The sequence below is a fragment of the Tursiops truncatus genome, chromosome 2 (genome assembly GCF_011762595.2).
Source record: "Tursiops truncatus isolate mTurTru1 chromosome 2, mTurTru1.mat.Y, whole genome shotgun sequence".
In the NCBI taxonomy this organism is placed as follows: Eukaryota; Metazoa; Chordata; class Mammalia; order Artiodactyla; family Delphinidae; genus Tursiops; species Tursiops truncatus.
In genome coordinates this window covers 83,283,030-83,304,824 of record NC_047035.1, presented here as the reverse complement: position 1 = coordinate 83,304,824, position 21,795 = coordinate 83,283,030, and the positions used below count along the sequence as shown (strand labels likewise).

General features: G+C 39.0%; 1 protein-coding gene across 1 annotated transcript in view; it reads right to left on the bottom strand.

Annotated features, from left to right (window-relative positions):
• The window catches only part of BUB1B (BUB1 mitotic checkpoint serine/threonine kinase B), a 56,645-nt gene extending 37,231 nt beyond the window's left edge, over positions 1-19,414 (bottom strand). The window contains exons 1-5 of the mRNA XM_019935283.3: positions 19,192-19,414; positions 16,504-16,650; positions 9,540-9,599; positions 9,035-9,179; positions 6,015-6,211 (exon numbers count right to left, since the gene is read on the bottom strand). Coding sequence (XP_019790842.1) covers positions 6,015-6,211; positions 9,035-9,179; positions 9,540-9,599; positions 16,504-16,650; positions 19,192-19,226 — 584 coding nt within the window. The 5' untranslated portion in view covers positions 19,227-19,414. The remainder of the gene's footprint in view (positions 1-6,014; positions 6,212-9,034; positions 9,180-9,539; positions 9,600-16,503; positions 16,651-19,191) is intronic.
• Positions 19,415-21,795: the final 2,381 nt, after the last annotated feature.

Below are 21,795 nucleotides of genomic sequence, written 5' to 3'. Positions count from 1 at the left end.
TACCCACATAAGATGAAAAAGAAATTATGATATCTGAAGGTTAGTTACCTAGTAAGACAAAAACATCAACATTCTCCAGAGAACATCAACCAACAGGACCTAGAGTCGAATAATTCAGGATAAATGTCCAGGATATCATCCAAAATTAAGTCACACACGAAGAACTGGGAAAATGTGACAGATTCTCAAAGGAAAAAAAAAATCAACAGATACAAACATCAAATGACCCAGGTGTTAGAGTTTTCAGACAGAGATTTTAAAGCAGCTATTATAATGATGCTCCATAAGATAAAGGTAAAAACATTTGAAATGAGTGGAAAGATAGTTCTCAGCAGACACACAGAAAGTATGAAAAAGAATCAAATGGAAATTTTAGACCTGAAAAACACAGTATCCGAAATAAAAAATTTACTGTATATACTCATTATCAGAATGGAGAAGACTGAGAAAAGAGTAAATGAACCTGAAAACAAATAAATAAAAATTGGCCACCCTAAAGAACAGAAAGAATAAAGGTTAAATTTTTTTTTTAATGAACAGAGCTTCAGGGACCTGTGGGACAATATCAGAAAGTCTAACATATGCGTAACTGAAGTCCCAGAAGAAAAGGTATAGACACGTTTTGCTTTTGTTTTTTTTTGTGGTACGTGGGCCTCTCACTGTTGTGACCTCTCCCATTGCGGAGCACAGGCTATGGACGCGCAGGCTCAGCGGCCATGGCTCACGGGCCCAGCCGCTCCGCGGCATGTGGGATCCTCCCGGACCAGGGCACAAACCTGTGTCCCCTGCATCGGCAGGCGGACTCTCAACCACTGCGCCACCAGGGAAGCCCTAGACACATATTTTTAAAATAATGGCTGAAAACTTTTCAAATTTTGTGAAAGGCATGCATTTACAAATTCAAAAAGTGCAGTAATCCCCAAATGGATTAAACATAAAGGTAATCACACCTAGACACATCATGATCAAACTGCTGAAAAGCAATGTTGAAGAAAGAAACCTTAAATATACCCAGAGAAAATCAACACACTACAAAAAATGGGGAAGAACCATTCAAATGACTACAGGTTTCCCATCAGAAGTCATGGAGTCCAGAAGACAGAAACATGTTAAAAGAACTGTTACCCAGAATTCTACATCCAGTGAAAATATCCTTCAGGAATGAAGATGAATAAAGACATTCTCAGATGAAAACAAAACTAAGATAATTTTTAGGCAAAAGACTCACTCTAAATGAATGGCTAAAAAAACCCCTCACTGGGCTGAAAGGAAATGATACCAGAGGAGAACCTGGAATTTCAGGAATAAAGAAAGAACAAAAATGGTAAATATAAAAGATTATTTTTCTCCTAAGTTCTTTAAAATATGTATGGCTGATGAAAGCAAAAATTATAACATTGTCTGATGGGGTTTTCTTCTTTTTTTAAAAAATTTATTTATTTTTGGCTGTGTTGGGTCTTTGTTGCTGCGCATGGGCTTTCTCTACTTGCAGTGAGCGGGGACTACTCTTCCTTGCGGTGTGCAGGCTTCTCATTGCGGTGGCTTCTCTTGCGGTGGAGCACAGGCTCTAGGTGCGCGGGCTTCAGCAGCTGCGGCACGTGGGCTCAGTAGTTGCGGCTCACGGGCTCTAGAGTGCAGGCTCTACAGAGCAGGCTCAGCAGCTGTGGCTCACAGGCTTAGCTGCTCCGGGGCATGTGGGACCTTCGTGGACCAGGGATCGAACCCGTGTCCCCTGCATTGGCAGGCAGATTCTTAACCACTGCGCCACCATGGAAGTCCCGGATGGGGTTTTTAATGTATGTAAATATAATACATACAACCAGTATATCAAAAAAGTCGGGAAGATAAAGAACCCATATGGTTATAAAGCTTTTATATTTTACTTGAAGTGGTAAAATATTAACTCTAAGGAGACTGTGAAAGGTTAGATATATGTATAATATACCCTAGAGCAACCACTAAAAAAGTAACAGACAAAAAGCCAATAAAATAAATTTAAATGAAATTAAAAAAAAATTCAAATAATCCAAAAGAAGACAGGAGGAAAGGGGCAACAGACGAACAAAAGACAGAGAACAAACTGAAAACAAATAACAGATCTAAATCCCCCAAAATTGATAATTCCATTAAAATGTTCTAAGTATACCACATAAAAGATACTGCAAGAACTGAGAAAAACACAACACCCAACTCTTTAGCGTGTAAGAACCACTTTAAATATAAAGACATTGACAGGTTAAAAGCAAAAGGAGCAACCTGATTAAAAAATGGGCAGAAGACCTTAAAAGGCTTTTTTCCAAAGAGGAAACGCAGATGGCCAGAAGGCACATGAAAAGATGCTTAACATCACTAATCATCAGGGAAATGAAAATCAAAACCACAATGAGGTATCACCTCACACCTGTCAGAATGGCTATCATCAAAAAGAACACAAATCACAAATGTTGGCAAGGATGTGGAGAAAAGGGAACCCTTGTACACTGTTGTAGGAATGTAAATTGCTGCGGCCATTATGGAAAAGAGCTCCATGGAGGTTTCTCAAAAAACTAAAAACAGAACTACCATATGACCCAGCAATTCCAATCCTGGGTATATATCCAAAAAAAACCAAAAACACTAATTTGCAAAGATAAATGCACTCCAGCATTCAGAATAGTGTTATTTTCAATTGCCAAGATACGGAAGCAACCTAAGTGTCCACCAACAGATGAATGGATAAACAAGATGTGGTATACATATACAGTGGAATACTACTCAGTCATAAAAAAGAATGAAATCTTGTCATTTGCAACAACATGGATGAACTTGGAGGGGATTATGCAAAGTGAAATAAGTCAGAGGCAGAGACAAATACTGTATGATATCACTTATATGTGGCATCTAAGAAATACAACAAACTAGTGAATAAAATAAAAAAGAAACAGACTCAAAGATATAGAGAACTAGTGGTTACCAGTGGGGAGAGGGAAGGGGGAGGGGCAACATAGGGGTAGGGAATTGGAAGGTACAAACTATTAGGTATAAAATAACCTACAAGGACATATTATACAACACAGGGAATACAGCCAATATTTTATAATAACTATAAATGGAGTATAACCTTTAAAAATTGTGGATCACTATATTGTACGCCTGTAACTTTTACAATACTGTACATCAACTATACTTCAACAAAAAAAAGAACTCCCTTTGTTAAAAAGAAAAAAGTAAAAGGGAATCCACACAAAAACCTGTAATGTGAATGTTTACAGCAGCATTATTTCATAATTGCCAAAAAATAAAAACCTAAATGCCCAATAACTGAAGAATGGATCAACAAAATGTGGTATGTCCATAGAATGACATATTATTCAACAATAAAAAGGAATGAAATACTGATATATGCCACACTAAGTTCATCTATGATGAACCCTGAAAACATGCTAAGTGAAAGAAGCCAGTCACAAAAGACCACATAATGTAGGATTCCATTTACATGCAATGTCCAGAAGAGGCAAATGCAGAGAGAGAAAGCAGATTAGTGGTTGCCTGGAACTGGGGTGAGTGGGAATGGGGAGTGACTGCTAATAAGTATGGAATTCATTTTGGGGTGTTAAAAATGTTGTAAAATTAGATTGTGGCAATGGCTGCACAACTCTAAAACTGTTAAAAAAAAAAAGTAAAGAAAGGAAAAACATGTACCATGCAAACTAAAGAAAGTTGGACTGCCTATATCAATATCAGATTAAGCTGACTTCAGAACGAGTATGATCAGGGATAAAGATGAACATTATATAATGATAAAGGGATCAATTCTAAATGTGTATAAACCTAACAACAGAACTTCAAAATACATGTAGCAAGACTGATATGAGCTCAAAGAAGAAACATAAATTCACAATAAAAGAGGGAATTCCCTGGTAGTCCAGTGGTTAGGATTCTGCACTCTCATTGGTGAGGGCCCAGGTTCAATCCCTGGTCGGGGAACTAAGATCTCACAAGCCACGCGTCAAGAAAAACGAACAAACAACCAAACAAACAAAACACAATAAAAGAAACTTCGAAATTCCTCTCTCAGTAACTGATAGAGCAAGTAGACAGAAAATCAGCAAGGATACAGAAGACTAGAACAGATTACCAATCAACTTAACCTAAATGACATTTACAGAACATTTTACTCCAAAACAGCAGAAAAGACATATTTTTCAGGTATACACAAAACATTCACCATGATAGACCATATTCTGGGCCATAAAATGAACCTTAATAAATTCAAAAGAATTGAAATCATACAAATTATGTTCTCTGATCATAATGGAATTAAACTAGAAATCAGTTAACAGGGAGATATCTGAAAAATCTCCGAACATGTCCTAATTAAACAATACACTTCTATATAACCCATGGATCAAAAGGAAGACATAAAGAAAATTAAAAAATATTTTGAACTGAATGAAAATGAAAATATAATATTATATCAAAATTTGTGGGATACGGCTAAAGCAGTGCTTAGACAGACATTTTTTATATTAGAAAAGAAAATTCTAGAAATCAGTGCTCTAAGTGTCACCTTAAATTAGAAAAAGAAGGGCAAGTTAAACCCAAAGCAAGCACAGAGAAGGAAATAATAAAGAGCAGAAATTAATAAAATTAAGAGCAGAATATCAATTAAGAGAAAAATCAATGGAACCAAAAGCTGATTCCCTAAAAAGATCAAGAGAAATCAATAAACTTCTACCCAGACTGACAGGAAAAAGAGAAGACCAATATCAGGACTATCAATATGAAAAACAAAAGAAGGGGGGTTACTACATAACCTACAGACATTAAAAGGATAATAAAGGAATACTATGAACAATTCTATGTCCATAAACTCATCACTTGGATGAAATGGACCAATTCCTTGAAAGACAAAAACTACCAAAGCCCACTAAGAGAAATCAAAGATCTAAATAAATGGAGAAATATACCTTGTTCATGCACAATATTCATCAAAATCCCAGGAAGCTGATTCTAGAATTTATACACAGAGTCAAAGGAACTAGAAGACTTAAAAAGAACAGTTAGAAGACTCATATTACCTGATTTCCAGACTTACTATAAAACTTCAGCAATCTAGATAGTGTGATATATACCAATGATAGACACAGAGATCAACAGAACAAAACAGAGTAACAGAGATAAACCTATACAAATATGATCACTTGCTTTTTGACAAAGATGCAAGTAATTCAATGGAGAAAGTCTTTTCAACAAGTGGCACAGGAATAAATGGAGGCTCATATGCAAAATAAAAAAAAAAAACAGCCTTGATACCTTCTACAAAAATTAACTCAAAATGGATCACAGATTTAAATGTAAAAAGTAAACTATAAAACTTTAGGATAAAAACATAGGCGTGACCTCTGTGACCTTCAGCTAGATGGAATTCTTAGATATACCAAAAGCACGATCCATACAAGAAATAATTGTAAGTTAAACTTCTTCAAAATTAAAAACTTTGGTCTATAAAAAACACTCCCAGACTCAAGCTAGGAGAAAAGACTTACAAATCACTCATCTGACAAAAGGCTTGTATTCAGCATATATAAAGAACTCTTACAACTCAAATGCATTGTGCTAAATGAAAGCAGCCAGAATCAAGACTATATACTGTATGATTCCATTTATATGACATTATGGAAAAGGCAAAACTATGGGGCTGGAGAACACATCAGTGGTTGCTAGAGATTGGGATTGTGAGTAGGTGTTGACAACAAAGGGATAACGTGAGGGAATTCTATGGAGTGATGAAATTATTCTATATCTTGATTATGGTAATGGTTACATGTCTCTACTCACTTGTGAAAATGTATAGAACTGTACACCAGAGTACATTTTACAGAATGTTAAATGGAAAATATTTAAATATGTCTTTTAAAAAACTGAATAGTAATGAAGTTAATTTGCCAATCCATAGAGAGCACTTTATTCAGATGCAAAACGACTGTTATTAGTTTTAACCAGTTAAGACAAGCTCCAGAGAAGCAGTTTACCGGTGCTGGGACTGCAGTCTTTCCAGTGGTTCAGCCTTCTGTTGAATCCCTTCCTGAAATATCACATCTGCTCTCTTAAAGTTTTCTCTAGCTTCATATTCTTCAGCCCATGAGATATAGAATTGAGCAAGTGAAATGCCAATTCCTTGGTTATGTAAATAACTGTACATATCCAAAGGTTCATTGCATAAATGCCCCTGTAACAAATGAAAAGCATTAGCAGTTAACCAATTTCTCTTCACGAAGGCAGAAAACATTGCTATCTACTATATTCAGGTCCCTACCCAGGGTCTGGTAGAAAAAGCCTGAAAAAATGAAATGCTCCATTTATATCTTTGACAAAAACAATTAGTATTTTATACTTTAATTTTGCAGTAATTTAGTAAATGCAGTTTTTCTGCTTATCCGAATTAGAGATGTTTTCCCATATGTGATGGTGTTTCAAGCAAAGTTATAATTCTCAATGCGTTATCAGTATAAGATCCAGTCCTCGATATCTATTACTACATAAATAAAGCTTAAAATTGACTGCACTTCGTTAACGGCTTTCTGAATAGCTGTGGTACAGCATGGGATAGCCAATACATATCAGGTTATTCCAGACTGCTGAATGAGATCACTTAAGAAATAACATAAATATCAATAAAAGGATAAGATGGTGAGATTAATAGATTCAAAAGTTAAACATACCTTTTTGGTAACCTTAAAAAGCCAAATTAAAACAATTTTACACTTTTAACTAAAAATACTGGATATTTTCTAAGAACAAATATTTCCTTAGCTAGATTGTAGTTATCCTTTATAAAAATAACTGGGGCTTTCCTGGTGGCCAATGAAGGAGACACGGGTTCGAGCCCTGGTCCGGGAAGATCCCACATGCCGCAGAGCAACTAAGCCCGTGTGCCACAACTACTGAGCCTGCGTGCCACAACTACTGAAGCCCACGCACCTAGAGCCCGTGCTCCACAGCAAGAGAAGCCATCACAATGAGAAGCCAGAGCGCTGCAACGAAGAGTAGCCCTCGCTGGCCGCAAGTAGAGAAAGCCGGCGTGCAGCAACGAAGACCCAACACAGCCAAAAATAAAAATAAATAAAATAAAATAAATTTAAAAAAAAACAAAAAAAACCTCTGACTGCAGAAATCTTTCTGCAAATCAAAAGAGTAGTGTGAGAAACCCACCTTTACTCCTCTTGACTAAGAAAGACAGCAAAATAGTTTCATATGGACCTTATTTTCCAGGTGCAAAGTTTAAATTACTGCTGATCACTCTAGAGCTGATAATTTGAATTTGACGGTTATCTAGACCAGTCCTTCTCAGATTACCTGTGGTGAAGGAGACAGGTGTGTGTGTGCGTGTGTGTGTGTGTGTGTGTTTAAAAGTTTCCATTCCATTGCTGATTTTTTTTTCCATTGCATTCATCTATTGGTGTATCATAAATTACCACAAATTTAGTAGCATAAAACAATTCAAGTTTACTGTCTTACAGTTTTTTGAGTCAGGATCAGTTGGGTTCCCCGTTCAAGGTTTCACCACATTGAAATCAAGGTACTGACTGATATTTTTTAAAAATACAATAAAAAGAGAAGTTACCAGAAAAATGAGGATGTGCTTAGATGTTGTGCCAATGCTAAACTGTTAACAAAATTTCTAAATGCTTACTCTCAATTTTTGTACTTATCTTGAACAGTCTACAGACCATTCTTTCAGGAGTACTGGTTTAGACTATGTCTTTTACTCTACGATAATCACTGCTTTTCAGTCCAAGCACCAGGTTAACACAAGTGAACAGAGAAATTATTCCAATTGTTACTTTTAATAGCTCCAACTAAATATAGTCACAGAAACCTGGGATTAAAAGTCACGTTAGAGGTTTATTTAGTTCAACCTTCTAATAAATCACACATAAGAATATTATATAGAATAGAATGAAGAACAAAATCCATTAGTATACCACCAGAAACCACAGTCTCCATACTAACAAATCTGTTTAGAATTCTTTGTGTGCCATCCTTTGTTATAAATTCCAACTACTATTCCTAAGGTAATTTCACCAACTTGTATAAGGATGCCAAGATATGTCAAATGTCCTGCAGAAATCAAGATAATGATATCTTCAGGATTCACCTAACTTCCTGTATTAGTAACTATTTGAAGTTTAAGTTAAGTCCTCCCCAAGAGATATATTTTAGCCAGAAATCTTATTAATTTCCAGTGTTAGTATTTTATCATATTACAATGGTTGTAAATATTCTGTTATTTAGAATTATCTAATTACTTATTTTTAATAAATTTTTAAAAATGTATTTTTAATTTTTAAATATATTTTACTTAAAATTTTTAGTAAAAATTATTAGATATCCAATATCTAATTCTATCATCTAAAATTCTATTCTAAATATTTATCACTTGCTTTTTTTCTAATCTCTTTTAGGATAAAAGCAATGAAATTAATGTCTAAGAAACCCTGGCCATAATTTTTACAAAGACATTTTCGTAAAAAAATCCTCAAGAGTGTTCTTAAAAGAACTACATGTCAAGTAAGATAGTACAAAGTGGTCAGGTCAATATTTTTAATTGTAGCAACATACTAGGTGAAAGAAACCCAAAGACAGATGAAAAATAAACATCACTTTTTTTTTATGGTGAAGATTCAAAAGCTGGGAGAAAGGGATACCAGAATCACCTACAAAAGCTTTTCCCCAAACAATTGTACTACTGCCATGTGTTGGCTCCTACACATCCTCCCCCAGTACAGTTGCATGGCCCAATGATGTTTAAAATCAATAAATAACCCACTCCTACAGAGAAATAAGACAGGCCTTATGATCACTTTTAAAGGGATAAAAAAACCTTATAGTAAAATCCACCTCTAAAGTAGAAACAATTTAACAAATATTGAATATTTATTAAATGTTTAGTATCTACTGAACAGCTCAGTTTTTTGGTGTACAAGATACCTCTAGAGAAAATCTCTTGGTTTAATATTTTAAACTCAGATGGCACTTGAGAAAGACTTACCAGCTTAAGCCAGAGACTAAGAAATCGAGGATCATTATAATATCGTTTTTCTCCTTGTAGTGCTTCTACAGCTCTTTCTAATAATGTTGACATATTACTCTCCTTCCCGCCCTGAGGATAGTTCTGCTCTGTCCAGTTAATATACCTGAATGAGAAGAGAGGAAAAGAATATTTTTCAAGTTTAACATTATCTTGCTCCAAGACCCATTCTGGACTTTTTAAAGCAGAAATATCTAATATACTGATATATTTACCAGTATATTTAGAGGTCCTCAATGACATGCCCTAAGCCTGTATACCTCAAACTTTTCCAAATATTGCTAACATATACCTGTGGGAAATAATGGGGATGGTGATAGACAGGTATAGCTCACAGTCACACCTCAGGAAGATACACTATGATTATTTTGCTTATCTGTGTCTGCAAAACATCCAGTTTGAGATGCATGGCCATAAGGACTCACCTGTTAAGTTTCTATGGTCCTTGTTAAATAAAAAGACTCACCTATCCCAAACATCCAGAGGGTCATTTCCAGCATAAAATCGAATTTCAGATTCAAATTCCCTGAAATTTAAACAGAAAATGTGAGCATAAGCAATAGTGATAAAAGCCAAATGAACAAGTATCACCTTCATTTTTATTCATTATTAAGTGTTTAATATCAACCTATATAACTGCACTGGAGTTTGAGGGCTTATTAAACAGAAAGAAAAAGAATAGAAACAATCAGGATTCTGCCTGATAATATAACAGAAGAAATAAAATATACAGAAATTAGAGAAATTCCAAGACAACATATAGAAAAGAAGTATTACACAGCAGTTTAAATCTTTGGAACAAGACTCCCTAGGTTCCAATGCAGCTCCAGTAATCACTAGCTGAGTAACATTAGAAAAGCTATTTAAACTGTTTTCAGTTTCCTCATCTATAAAATGGGGATAATAATACTATCTATCTTATTAGGTTGACTAGTCTTAAGTGTAGTGTTTAGACATAGTAAGTACTCAATAAATGACAGCTATTATTTTATATGTATCTGATAGCACTGAAAAAAAACTAAACACACACACATACAGATATATATAGAAATAAGAATCTTAAAGAAAAATTCCATGGGTAACATTAGTCAGAGAAGAATTAAACCACATATAAATTGGAGGAATGCTTCAGAGAAAGTGTGAAATATGACTTTGTAAAGAGCTGGGAAAGCAGAGGGCTAAGACTAAGTTAAGACTGACCGGTTAGAATAGAGGGGAAGTATTGGGTAATAAACCACAATTTAGATAAATGCTTAATCAATAAAAACTGTATAAGGGGCTTCCCTGGTGGCACAGTGGTTGAGGGTCTGCCTGCCGATGCAGGGGACTCGGGTTCGTGCCCCGGTCCGGGAGGATCCCACATGCTGCGGAGCGGTTGGGCCCGCAAGCCATGGCCGCTGAGCCTGCACGTCCGGGGCAAAAAAAAAAAAAAAAAGAAAAAAAAAACTGTATAACGGGTTATGTTTGACATAAAGAATAGTCCCTGACACAAAGGAATTTATGCCCTAATAAGAAAGACAATACATAAATGAAAAATTAATAATACAGAGCAGTATATTACAATTGCCAAGAATGGATAGTAAAGGCTTTATGAAGTCAAAAGGAGGTATCATAGAAGCAATCTTAGAAGGTGGGACTCTGAAGGAACCACAAGATTTGAAAGAAAAAGGGAATTTTCCAAGAGAGAGGGAAATCAGTATTGAATAAAATTGTCAAAAGGGGACAGTTAACCCAGAGGGAATTAAGCTATAACATAAAGTCAGTATTGGGAATAAATGGAGGTATCTGGAGAGGTAAGAAGGGAATGCTTTAAATGTAAATTTAAAGAGTTTGGATTCTACCTGTTCAAGCCACTAGTGGTTCTTCAATTGGAGAGTATCTTGAATATGGTAAGTAAAGATTTCAAAAAGACTAATCAGGTAACACTGAGACAGGCTGGGACCTGGGACCCTTTGCCGCAGTGCTGGCACCTGGACAAAAGTCTCCTTGTGCAACAGAATACAAAGAAACTATAAGGGACTAAAAATAACTGTGTACATTTGCAGTTGGGGCAAATTATGAACAATAAGATCCAAAAAGACCCAAAACCCACCACTTCTGAGGTTTCAGGAACAAAAGCAGAGTACTGCTAATGATCCCTGCACACAGCACCACCAAGGGGGTGGGCAGATCACCCAAGTCACCCCTCTGGCCCAACCCTTGGACCCACTCCTATCCTCACCCCATTTAAGAAACCAGCTCGCCCCAGCTCAGGGGAACCTGTTATTTGCTCCCTGCAGCACGAGTCCCAAAAAAGCCTTGCCTGAATTTCTGGTCTGGCCCCTTATCAATTTCTATTGATTAAAGAGTCCAAGAACCCTGGGTGGTAACAACACTATCAGAAAAGGAAAAATTAGAAAAGTGTACACAATTATGTAGCTAAGGTGACATAATTATGTACACTACTGATAAAAATCAGCAATCTTGGGCTTCCCTGGTGGCGCAGAGGTTGAGAGTCCGCCTGCCAATGCAGGGGACGCGGGTTCGTGCACCAGTCCGGGAAGATCCCACATGCCGCGGAGCGGCTGGGCCCGTGAGCCATGGCCGCTGAGCCTGCGGGTCCGGAGCCTGTGCTCCACAGCAGGAGACGCCACAGCAGTGAGAGGCCCGCGTACCACCAAAAAAAAAAAAAAAAAAAAAATCAGCAATCTTCCAAATTTATCTATGGATTCAATGCAATCTAACCCAAATCCCAGCAGTCTCTTTTCTAGAAACTGACAAGATGATTTTAAAATTTGGGAAGGCAAAGGACCAAGAATAGCCAAAACAATTTTGAAAAAGAACAACAAGAGTTGGAGAACTCACGCTACCTGATTCTAGTCTTTACTATATAAAGCTAATCAAGACAATATATAATTGGTGAAAAGAAAGACAATTAGATCAACGGAACAGAATAGAGAGCTCAGAAATGATCCACACATATACAGTCAAATGCTTTTTGACAAGAGTCCCGAAGCAATTCAATGGGGAAAGAAAAAAATAATCTCTTCAACAAATGGAGGCAGAACAACTAGATATTCACGTGGGGGTGGGGGTGGGGGTGGATGCAGAAGACCTTTTACTCCAACCTCACACCATACTCAAGGATAAATTTAAACATAAAAGCTAAAACAATAAAGTTAGAAGAAATCACAGGAGAATATCTTTGCACCTTTGGGGCAGGAAAAGATTTCCTAGAGAAGATACAAAACGCACTAAAAGAAAGAACTAATTAATTAAACTTCATCAAAATTAAAAACTTCTGGACTTCCCTGGTGGCACAGTGGTTAAGAATCCACCTGCCAATGCAGGGGACACGAGTACGAGCTCTGCTCTGGGAAGATTCCACTTGCTGCGGAGCAACAAAGCCCCTGCGCCACAACTACTGAGCCTGTGCTCTAGAGCTCGCGAGCCACAACTACTGAGCCCGCGCGCCTAGAGCCCGTGCTCCGCAACAAGAGAGGCCACTGCAATGAGAAGCCCACGCATCTCAACGAAGAGTAGTCCCTGCTCTCCGCAACTAGAGAAAGTCTGCGTGCAGCAACAAAGACCAAATGCAGCCCAAAAAAAAAAAAAATTAAAAACTTCTGCTTGTCATATGTTACTGACACAAAAACAGAAATATAGATCAATGGAACAGGATAGAAAGCCCAGAGATAAACCCACGCACCTATGGTCAACTAATCTATGACAAAGGAAGCACAATGGGGAAAAGAATATACAATGGGGAAAAGACAGTCTCTTCAATAAGTGGTGCTGGGAAAAGTGGACAGCTACAGGTAAAAGAATGAAATTAGAATACTCCCTAACACCATACACAAAAATAAACTCAAAATGGATTAGAGACCTAAATGTAAGACTGGACACTATAAAACTCTTAGAGGAAAACATAGGAAGAACACTCTTTTGACATAAATCACAGCAAGATCTTTTTTGATCCACCTCCTAGAGTAATGGAAATAAAAACAAAAATAAACAAATGGGACCTAATGAAACTTAAAAGCTTTTGCAAAGCAAAGGAAACTACAAACAAGATGAAAAGACAACCCTCAGAATGGGAAAAAATATTTGCAAACGAATCAACGGACAAAGGATTAATCCCCAAAATATATAAACAGCTCATGCAGCTCAATATTAAAAAAACAAACAACCCAATCCAAAAATGGGCAGAAGACCTAAATAGACATTTCTCCAAAGAAGATATACAGATGGCCAAGAAGCACATGAAAAGCTGCTCAACATCACTAATTATTAGAGAAATGCAGATCAAAACTACAATGAGGTATCACCTCACACCAGTCAGAATGGGCATCATCAGAAAATCTACAAACAGTAAATGCTAGAGAGGGTGTGGAGAAAAGGGAACCCTCCTGCACTGTTGGTAGGAATGTAAATTGATCCAGCCACTATGGAGAACAGTATGAAGGTTCCTTAAAAAACTAAAAATAGAACTACCATATGACCCAGCAATCCCACTACTGGGCATATACTCAGAGAAAACCATAATTCAAAAAGACACATGCACCCCAATGTTCATTGCAGCACTATTTACAATAGTCAGGTCATGATAGCAACCTAAATGCCCATCAACAGACAAATGGATAAAGAAGATGTGGTACATATATACAATGGAATATTACTCAGCCATAAAAAGGAACAAAATTGGGTCATTTGTAGAGGCGTGGATGGATCTAGACACTGTCATACAGAGTGAAGTAAGTCAGAAAGAGAAAAACAAATATCGTATATTAACACATATATGTGGAACCTAGTAAAATGGTACAGATGAATCGGTTTGCAAGGCAGAAATAGAGACACAGGTGTAGAGAACAAACGTATGGACACCAAAGGGGAAAGTGGTGGTGGGGATGGTGGGATGAGATTGGGATGGACATATATACACTAATATGTATGAAATGGATAACTAATAAGAACCTGCTGTATAAATAAAATTCAAAAATAAAACAAAAACAAAAAACTTTTGCTTGTCAAAAAATACCACCAAGAAAATAAGATAGCCATGGACTGGGAGAAAATATTTGTAACACATATATTAGATAAGGGATTTGTATACAGACTATATAAAGAACTCCTGCAATCCAATTTTAAAACTAGGCCAAATATCTAAACAAATGCACCACAAAAGAAGATATATAAAAGGCCAACAAGCAAGTGAAAAAGTGCTCACCATCATTAGTCACCTGGGAGATAGGAAGCAAAACCATAATGAGATACTATTATACACCCACCAGAATGGTTAAAATGAAAATAAATTACCCCATCAAATATGGGAGTGGATTTGGAGCAAATAAATTCTCATACATGGCTGATAGGAGTGTAAAATGTTACAACCTCCTTGGAAAACCAGCAGTGTCTTAAAAAATTAAACATACATTTATTCTATGACCTAGCAATTCTATTCTGAGAGAAATGAAAATCTATGTCCACAGAAAGCCTTATGCAAGAATGCCCATAGCAGCTTTATTCATAAAGCACATAATTGGAAAGAATCTACTTGTCCATCAACTGAATGGATAAACAAATGGAATACTACTCAGTAATAAAAAGGAAAAATCTACTGAGACATGCAACATGAAAAAGGCTAAAAAACATACTGAAAGAACTGTAGGATTCCATTTATATAAAATTCTAGAATAAACAAAATAACCTATGGTGATAGAAATCTAATCACTGGTTGCTTCATGAGGGAGAGGAAGATTGATTGGGAAGGGGCATGAGAGAACTTTCTGAGGTAATAAAAATGTTCTGTGTCTTGAAATGTCTTAAAACTAACTAAAAATCTGAGCATTTCACTGCATGTAAATTATACTTTAAAAATAAAAATCACATGGGCTTCCCTGGTGGCGCAGTGGTTGGGAGTCCGCCTGCCGATGCAGGGGACACGGGTTCGTGCCCTGGTCCAGGAAGATCTCACATGCCGCGGAGCAGCTGCGCGCGTGAGCCATAGCCGCTGAGCCTGTGCGTCCGGAGCCTGTGCTCCACAACGGGAGAGGCCACAACAGTGAGAGGCCCGCGTACCGCAAAAAATAAATAAATAAATAAAAATTTAAAACCACAAATCCTTAGTAATTGACTAAATAAAATTAGAGTGAGAGGGCAGTGATGTAAGATCATTCAGATGAGTTTTGGTACCATTAATCAAAATGGAGTAGAAAAAGATAGGTCATTTATGAGAGAAAAGATTCAGTATTTAATATATTAGTGAAACATTTATCTAATTATATGTTATAGGTAGATAAAAAGACATTTATCGATAGAAGGCAAGTAAGAGATGTAAATAGTAGTTAAACAATCCTGGAAAATTTGAATATGGAATGAGAACGGAGGACAAAGAACAGAGACTTAGATAAAATGCAGTAGGAAGCCAACAAGAAAAAAGGAAGAGTTAGTGACGTGGAAAAACTAGCACAACGTCACAGAACCAAGAAGCTTTAAGAATAGAACACCATCTGCGAAACAAAGCCATAAAATTCAATGCTTTTAAAGATCCAAAGAGATGAACAAGGATATTCATCACATTCTATCAAAGTTATGATAATTTGGGGACTTCCCTGGCCATCCTGTGGTTAAGACTCCGCGCTTATACTGCAGGGGTTGTGGGGTGGATCCCTGGTCGGGGAACTAACATACTGCATGCCATGTGGCACGTCCAAAAAATTAATAAAATAAATAAAGTATGTATAAAAAATGATAATTTGCTTATAATATCAGAATTTTGTCACGAGACTGAAGGTAGAAACTGATACTTTACTTTTTTGAAAAAAGTATATTTATCAAAACATTTGTCAGAGGAGAGCAAGTTCCATAGGTCCATTTGAATAATGTAGTGGTATTTTTTAGCTTTTCATTTTCCTGAGTTTGTTAAATTCAGTTTCTCTGAGGTTTACATTTTCTTTGGAGACCACTATTTCTTTCTGGCACATTCTCGAAAATACTTTCCTAGAAAGTTAATAATTGAGTACACATAAAAGATAGCAGATTCACTCTCTCTCAGTATTCAGAATCCAAAGAAGCAATTTCATTAACTGATTACTCTCAGAGTTCATTCTGTTTAGGGATCCAGAATGACATAATACTTTTGTGAAATACTGTAAAATGATACTTGCTTTACTTATCAGTTCCCCCTGTTTGAGAAATATTTCTATTGATACAAGAGTTTGGCTGCTCCACAATGAAATGAAATCCCATAGCTCTTGTTCTTAAGTGCACTTGAGGAGATCTTTAGATAGCTGTTGTGTGATGAGAAAGCAGGAGAGGAACAGAGTCTCATCCTACCAGCTTTTGAAGAGTAGTTTAGTACTCCTCATGCCATACTGCACGGGTCCACACCCACATTACCTACCAAACTGGGGATAAATGATGACAGGTTGAGCCCCAACCATTCTACATACCGTTTCTGTTGCTGAAGAGTAGTGTTACAGGCAGATTCTTGCTGTGCCAGTGCTCCCTGAAGTGTGGACATGATCCGCCCCTGCCTTAAAGGTTGGACATTTTCTTTACTCAGCTCCCATTCATCTCCCTCCAAGGACATGACTTCACTGCGAAGAGGGAAACAAAAGTAAATCTCATACCAACACTGAGTTATTATAACACTAGATTATTGTAAATGTTTTCAGAAAAGTGATCATGATCTGTGGGTTGAATATAGTGGGTTGGCACATTAGTAGTGTTATTATACTCCTAAGCTTTTGAGCCTTTCTGTGACCTGGTTTCCAAGTTTACGGCTGTACTATTGCCTAATGGAAGAGAGAACATGGCTAGGGTATTGTGAACAATATTATAAGAAGAAAGTTTATGGCAGGAAGAAAAAAAGGGAAAAAAGTATTATAAATTTGGCAAAGTAGACAAAAAGCAGTTCGATGCCTACAACTGAATGCATCATCTAGTTTAATTTAAAATTAGCAACGTGTTTATCAGACTAACACCCCATGTTTCAACTGATGACTTAAAACTGAAGTTTATGTATACGGGTAGCCAAGAGCAGAAGCAGACAAAAATACAGTTTACTGGTCACAAATGGCTACCCCAATTCTACCAATTCTATGGGGGGAATCCCCAAAAGGTTTTTGGAGGTAATCACTACAAAGGGTATGTACTCTGAACTTCAGAGCTCTGCAATGGTCAAAGAGAAGCTTACTTCTGGCTGAGAGACACTATTTCTGGGTTTAAAACAGATAGGCACTATTCTTCAAAACAAAGTGAAAGTTATGTGAGACCTCAGTCTAGATGAGAGCTGAAAACTTCCTTCAAGAAAGTAAACTGTAAGTGATTAATAATAATTTAGGTTGTAACTACTCATATCTTTTTAACTATTTTGTGTGAATCCTGTAAATGTAAGGGCCATGTCATTTATTTTTATTTTCTCATGCTCTAATATAGGATCTAACACTAGTTAGCACTGAATAAATATTTCCTAAGTTCATCTAAATTTCTTCTCCTGCTTTTAAAATAGCAATTAAACTATTTCTATTTTTTTTTTTTTTTTTTTTTTTGTGGTATGCGGGCCTCTCACTGCTGTGGCTTCTCCCGTTGCGGAGCACAGGCTCCGGATGTGCAGGCTCAGCGGCCACGGCTCACGGGCCCAGCCACTCCGCAGCATGTGGGATCTTCCCGGACCGGGGCACGAACCCGTGTCCCCTGCATCGGCAGGCAGACTCTCAACCACTGCACCACCAGGGAAGCCCATTATCTCTATTAAATAGTATCCAAAACTGAGCTGGATTGCTTCCTCCATCCCTCCTCCTCCTCCTCTTGCCTCCTCAAAGACCTGGTCCTTCCCTCATCTCAAATAAACGGCAATTTCATTTTTCCAGTTGCTCAAGTCAAAATTCTTAATGCTAACCTTGACACTCCACTCACCCACCACCCACCCCGCCAGTCACTCAGCGAGTCCTGTAGGTTCTACCTTCAAAACATATCCAGAAATTAACCTCTTCTCACCATCTCCACTGCCTCCAGCCTGGCTCAGGCCACCATCTTCTCTTGCCTGGAACATTTCAATAACCTCTAAACCGGTCTCCCTGCTTCCACCCTTTTCTACCTTTAGTCTTTCCAATACTGCAGCCAAAGTGATCCCATTTAAACACATGTCAGATCATGTCTCTCCTCTGCTCAAAACCTTCCAATAACTTTCAACTACAGAGTAAAAGCCAAGTCCTTACAATGCCTGCATCCTCACCTTTTTTACTTCGCTTCCTTTTACTCTGGTTCATTCTGCTCCAGATACTGGCCCAGTGCGCCTCCCTCCCGCAACTCTCACCCACCAGCCTTTGTACTTCCCCGCCCCCGCCCCCAGATCTATGCAGAACTAGCTCTTGAGTTTCCTTCAAGTCTTGACCCAAATGACACCTTCTCAGTGAGGCCCTCTGTTCAAAACTATCGAAAATTGCACCCCCCCAAATGTTTTATTTATTTATTTTTTTAGTACCGACCACCATCTAACTTTTAGCTTATTTATCTTGTTTATTGTCTGTTGCCCCTACCCTCATCCCACCCCAGAACTTAAGCTTCAGGAGGGTAGGAGTAAGAGCTTATATATGTATAAATAAGGAAGAGCAGCCAGCATGCAGACAAGGGCTTTTTAGATTTCTAACTGTGCTACTAGCTTAATGCTAGCACCTACCATGTGCTGAGCACTTACTTGGAGGCAGTTACTTTACAGCTACTCTGAATTCTCCCAGAACCCGGCGTGGTAGCGTTAACAGCAGCGTTTTCCATATTAAGACGTGTCCAAGGTCAAAGAGCTAGCAAACGTCTGGGCTGAGATACCAACACAGAACACACGACAAATTCCAAGCTCTTTGGACCCCTGGCGTCCCACAGCCTCCTTGGCTTTGAAGCTGGATGCAGCATGATTCTCACGCGCCCTCACCCCACTGAGGTCGGTGCTAACCCTGCTCTGCGCTTTCACCTCCACCGCTTGCGTCCGACTCCAGCAGGGAGGAGGATCCGGCCGAGCCTGCTCTTCTCCTGACCGTGCCGGTGCTCTCCTGGGCTGCTCTGAGTGAAGCCTCTGTCACCTGCCAGGCACCCTCGGAGCTCGCAGGCCCAGCTCCCGGCCGCCCTTCTCCGGTACCTACCTCGGCGCACCCCTTTCCTTCTGCATCGCCGCCATCCTGCATTCCCGGCTCAGGGCCTCGTCCTGCCGAGGGCCTTTCTTCAGGGCCGCAGACCGCCTGGGCGTCCTTCTGCAACCTGCCCTTCGACGTACTGAAGCGACCGGAGGGCGCTCCCGAAAAAACGACGCACCTGACTCCCTCGCGAACCAGCCACCTCAAGCCCTCAGGTCCAGCCGCCAAGTTTCAAATTTAACGGTCCCGCGCCGACAACGTGCTACGCCCCTCCGCTCCTCCGCGCTCGCGCCTCCCACCCAAGGAATTCTGGGAGTTGTAGTTTATCCCAGGTTTAGTCCACGCTGTCGCCGTGCATAGTGGGAGTGGTAGTTTCCGGGGGACTGTGGCTGTCCAGGTGCTGCAGAGTTAGGCGGTGTAAATTCTCTCTAGGTGCTCTCTGCGTCCAGGCTCTAGAGCTAATCTTTGAGCCTAGCGAGGGACATTTTAAGCACCAGGATTCTCTGATGTCATGAGCATAGTGAGATATCTTTGAGTGCTTGCGCTTGGCCTGCCTTTTTTCTGGGGTGGCTGGCCAGGCTATGACCACCCCTCTGCCCCAAGTCTCACACATGTTCTGAGCTCTTAGGGCGGCTCTGACCCAGCTGTTTCCTGCCCCACGCTTGAACTGAGAAAAGCCGGATTCTAGTTCTGTAAGAATCGTACCAAATGTGCAACCTTAGGCAAGCCACATAATCTCTCTGACCTTTGATTTTCCTCGTCTATAATGCGGTGATATTGCGTTGCTTTCTCTGCTGCACAGTCCCAGACAGAAAATGCAGCTATTCCACAGCTCCCTAGGTTTTACCTCTTTTCCCCTTCAGCAGACCAACCTCCACTGTTCTGATTTCCTAAGGAAGAAACTATGGTAGCCTCAGATGTAGCTGGGAAGCTGAACAAGCCCAGCTACACTGGAGTCCTGAAAGGCTCTCTAGACCCTTAATAGCTAAAGCACACTATGAATCTCTGAGGGAGGGGGTGTACTCCATCTTCTAATGCTGCTCTAACAAACTACCATAAACTTAGCAGCTTAAAACATCACAAATTTATTACTTCGCAATTTGGTAAGTCAGAAATTAGACTCGAGTTTCACACTAAACAAGGTGTTGGCAGGGCTTTGTTTCTGGAAGCCCTTCAGGAGAATTTGTTTCTTTTTTTCCAGTTTTTAGAAACATTCATGGGTATTCCTTAGCTTGTGGCCCCCATCCTGCATCTTCAAAGCCAACAGCATAGCATCTCTCTGACCCAGTGACTGTCATCACATCTCTTTCCCTGACCACAGTCAGGAAAATCTCTCTGCTTTGAAGGACTCATGTAATTATATTGGGCCCATCCATATAAACTGTCTCAGGGTCCTGAACCTTAATCACACCTGCTAAGTTTCTTTCGTCATGTAAGTTGACATATTCACAGGTTCCGTGGATTAGGAATGCACGTCTTTGGGGGCCATTTTTCTGCCTGCCACAGGGAGTGCTAAAATATGTTGGCATCTCTAAACTTATTTGACCATAAACCTTTTCACACATCTTTCAGAACAGATTTGGAGCTCTTTGTGTTTTAACAGTAGGTCCCAGGAGAAGAAAATTCATAACGGAATAAATCTTAATGGTGGAATTTCAGGTACAGTGGGAACTGGTAGCTGTTGGGGACTCTCATTTTCACCCATTTATATGCAAAGCCATACCTATGGGCATCAGTGGCTGTTAGAGGGATTTAGGTGTCAAAATCTATGATCTCTTGCTTGGTCTTGTGGAGATGTGTGTGTTCTTGATTGTCAAAGGCTGATTTTCCCCAACTTTGCCTTCATGGGTTATGCAAAGTCCTACTTTAGCAGGCTAAACGCTACAAAGATGAAAACCTCTGGGTCTCCAGGGAACCCTTGGACGAACTGCTTGTTTACTGTGCAACCACAGGAAGAGAGAGGGACTATCTGGGGGTGGGAGGAAGGTCAAGAGAGACCGAATGAGGGTGTGTGTGTTCAGGGCCTGAAGGAGACCACATCTGGCAAAGCAGCATCACCAAGCTGGCCTTTACCCCAGCAACAGATCAGCCAATCAGAGCAGCAGCTGCGTCTTTTATTTACCAGTGATGAGGTAGAAGAACCAATGAGAAGGAGGCATAATAATCCAAACCATCTTGTGTTGCCAAGAGGAAGGGAGGTGAAGGGTGAAAAGATGCATTAGCCCCAAGGCTGGAGGCTACTGGCTGCTGCCTAGTTGCATCTCACAGTAGCTGTTATTACAGGGTATTAGGGAATCTCCTAGGAGCTGGGTCTCTCTCCAGTTCCATGGAAACTTCTTTCTGAACTCTGTTTTTGCTTTTCTGCAGAACCACCCTACTTTTCATGGGTCTTCTCAAATCATTGGAAATTGCCTGACCCAGAATTTCCACACTGATATATGTAAAAAATATACATACTGAACAAGAAGATATCAGTTGTCAACTTTTCTGCATCTGGCAGAAAAGGACCAAAAGGTCAGAATGGACCACAAGCTGAGAACAGAAGCAGTCATATGGCAGGGCTGTTAAGATGCAAGTTAAGATGTAGAGCTAAATAAGCTATGTTGCTAATAA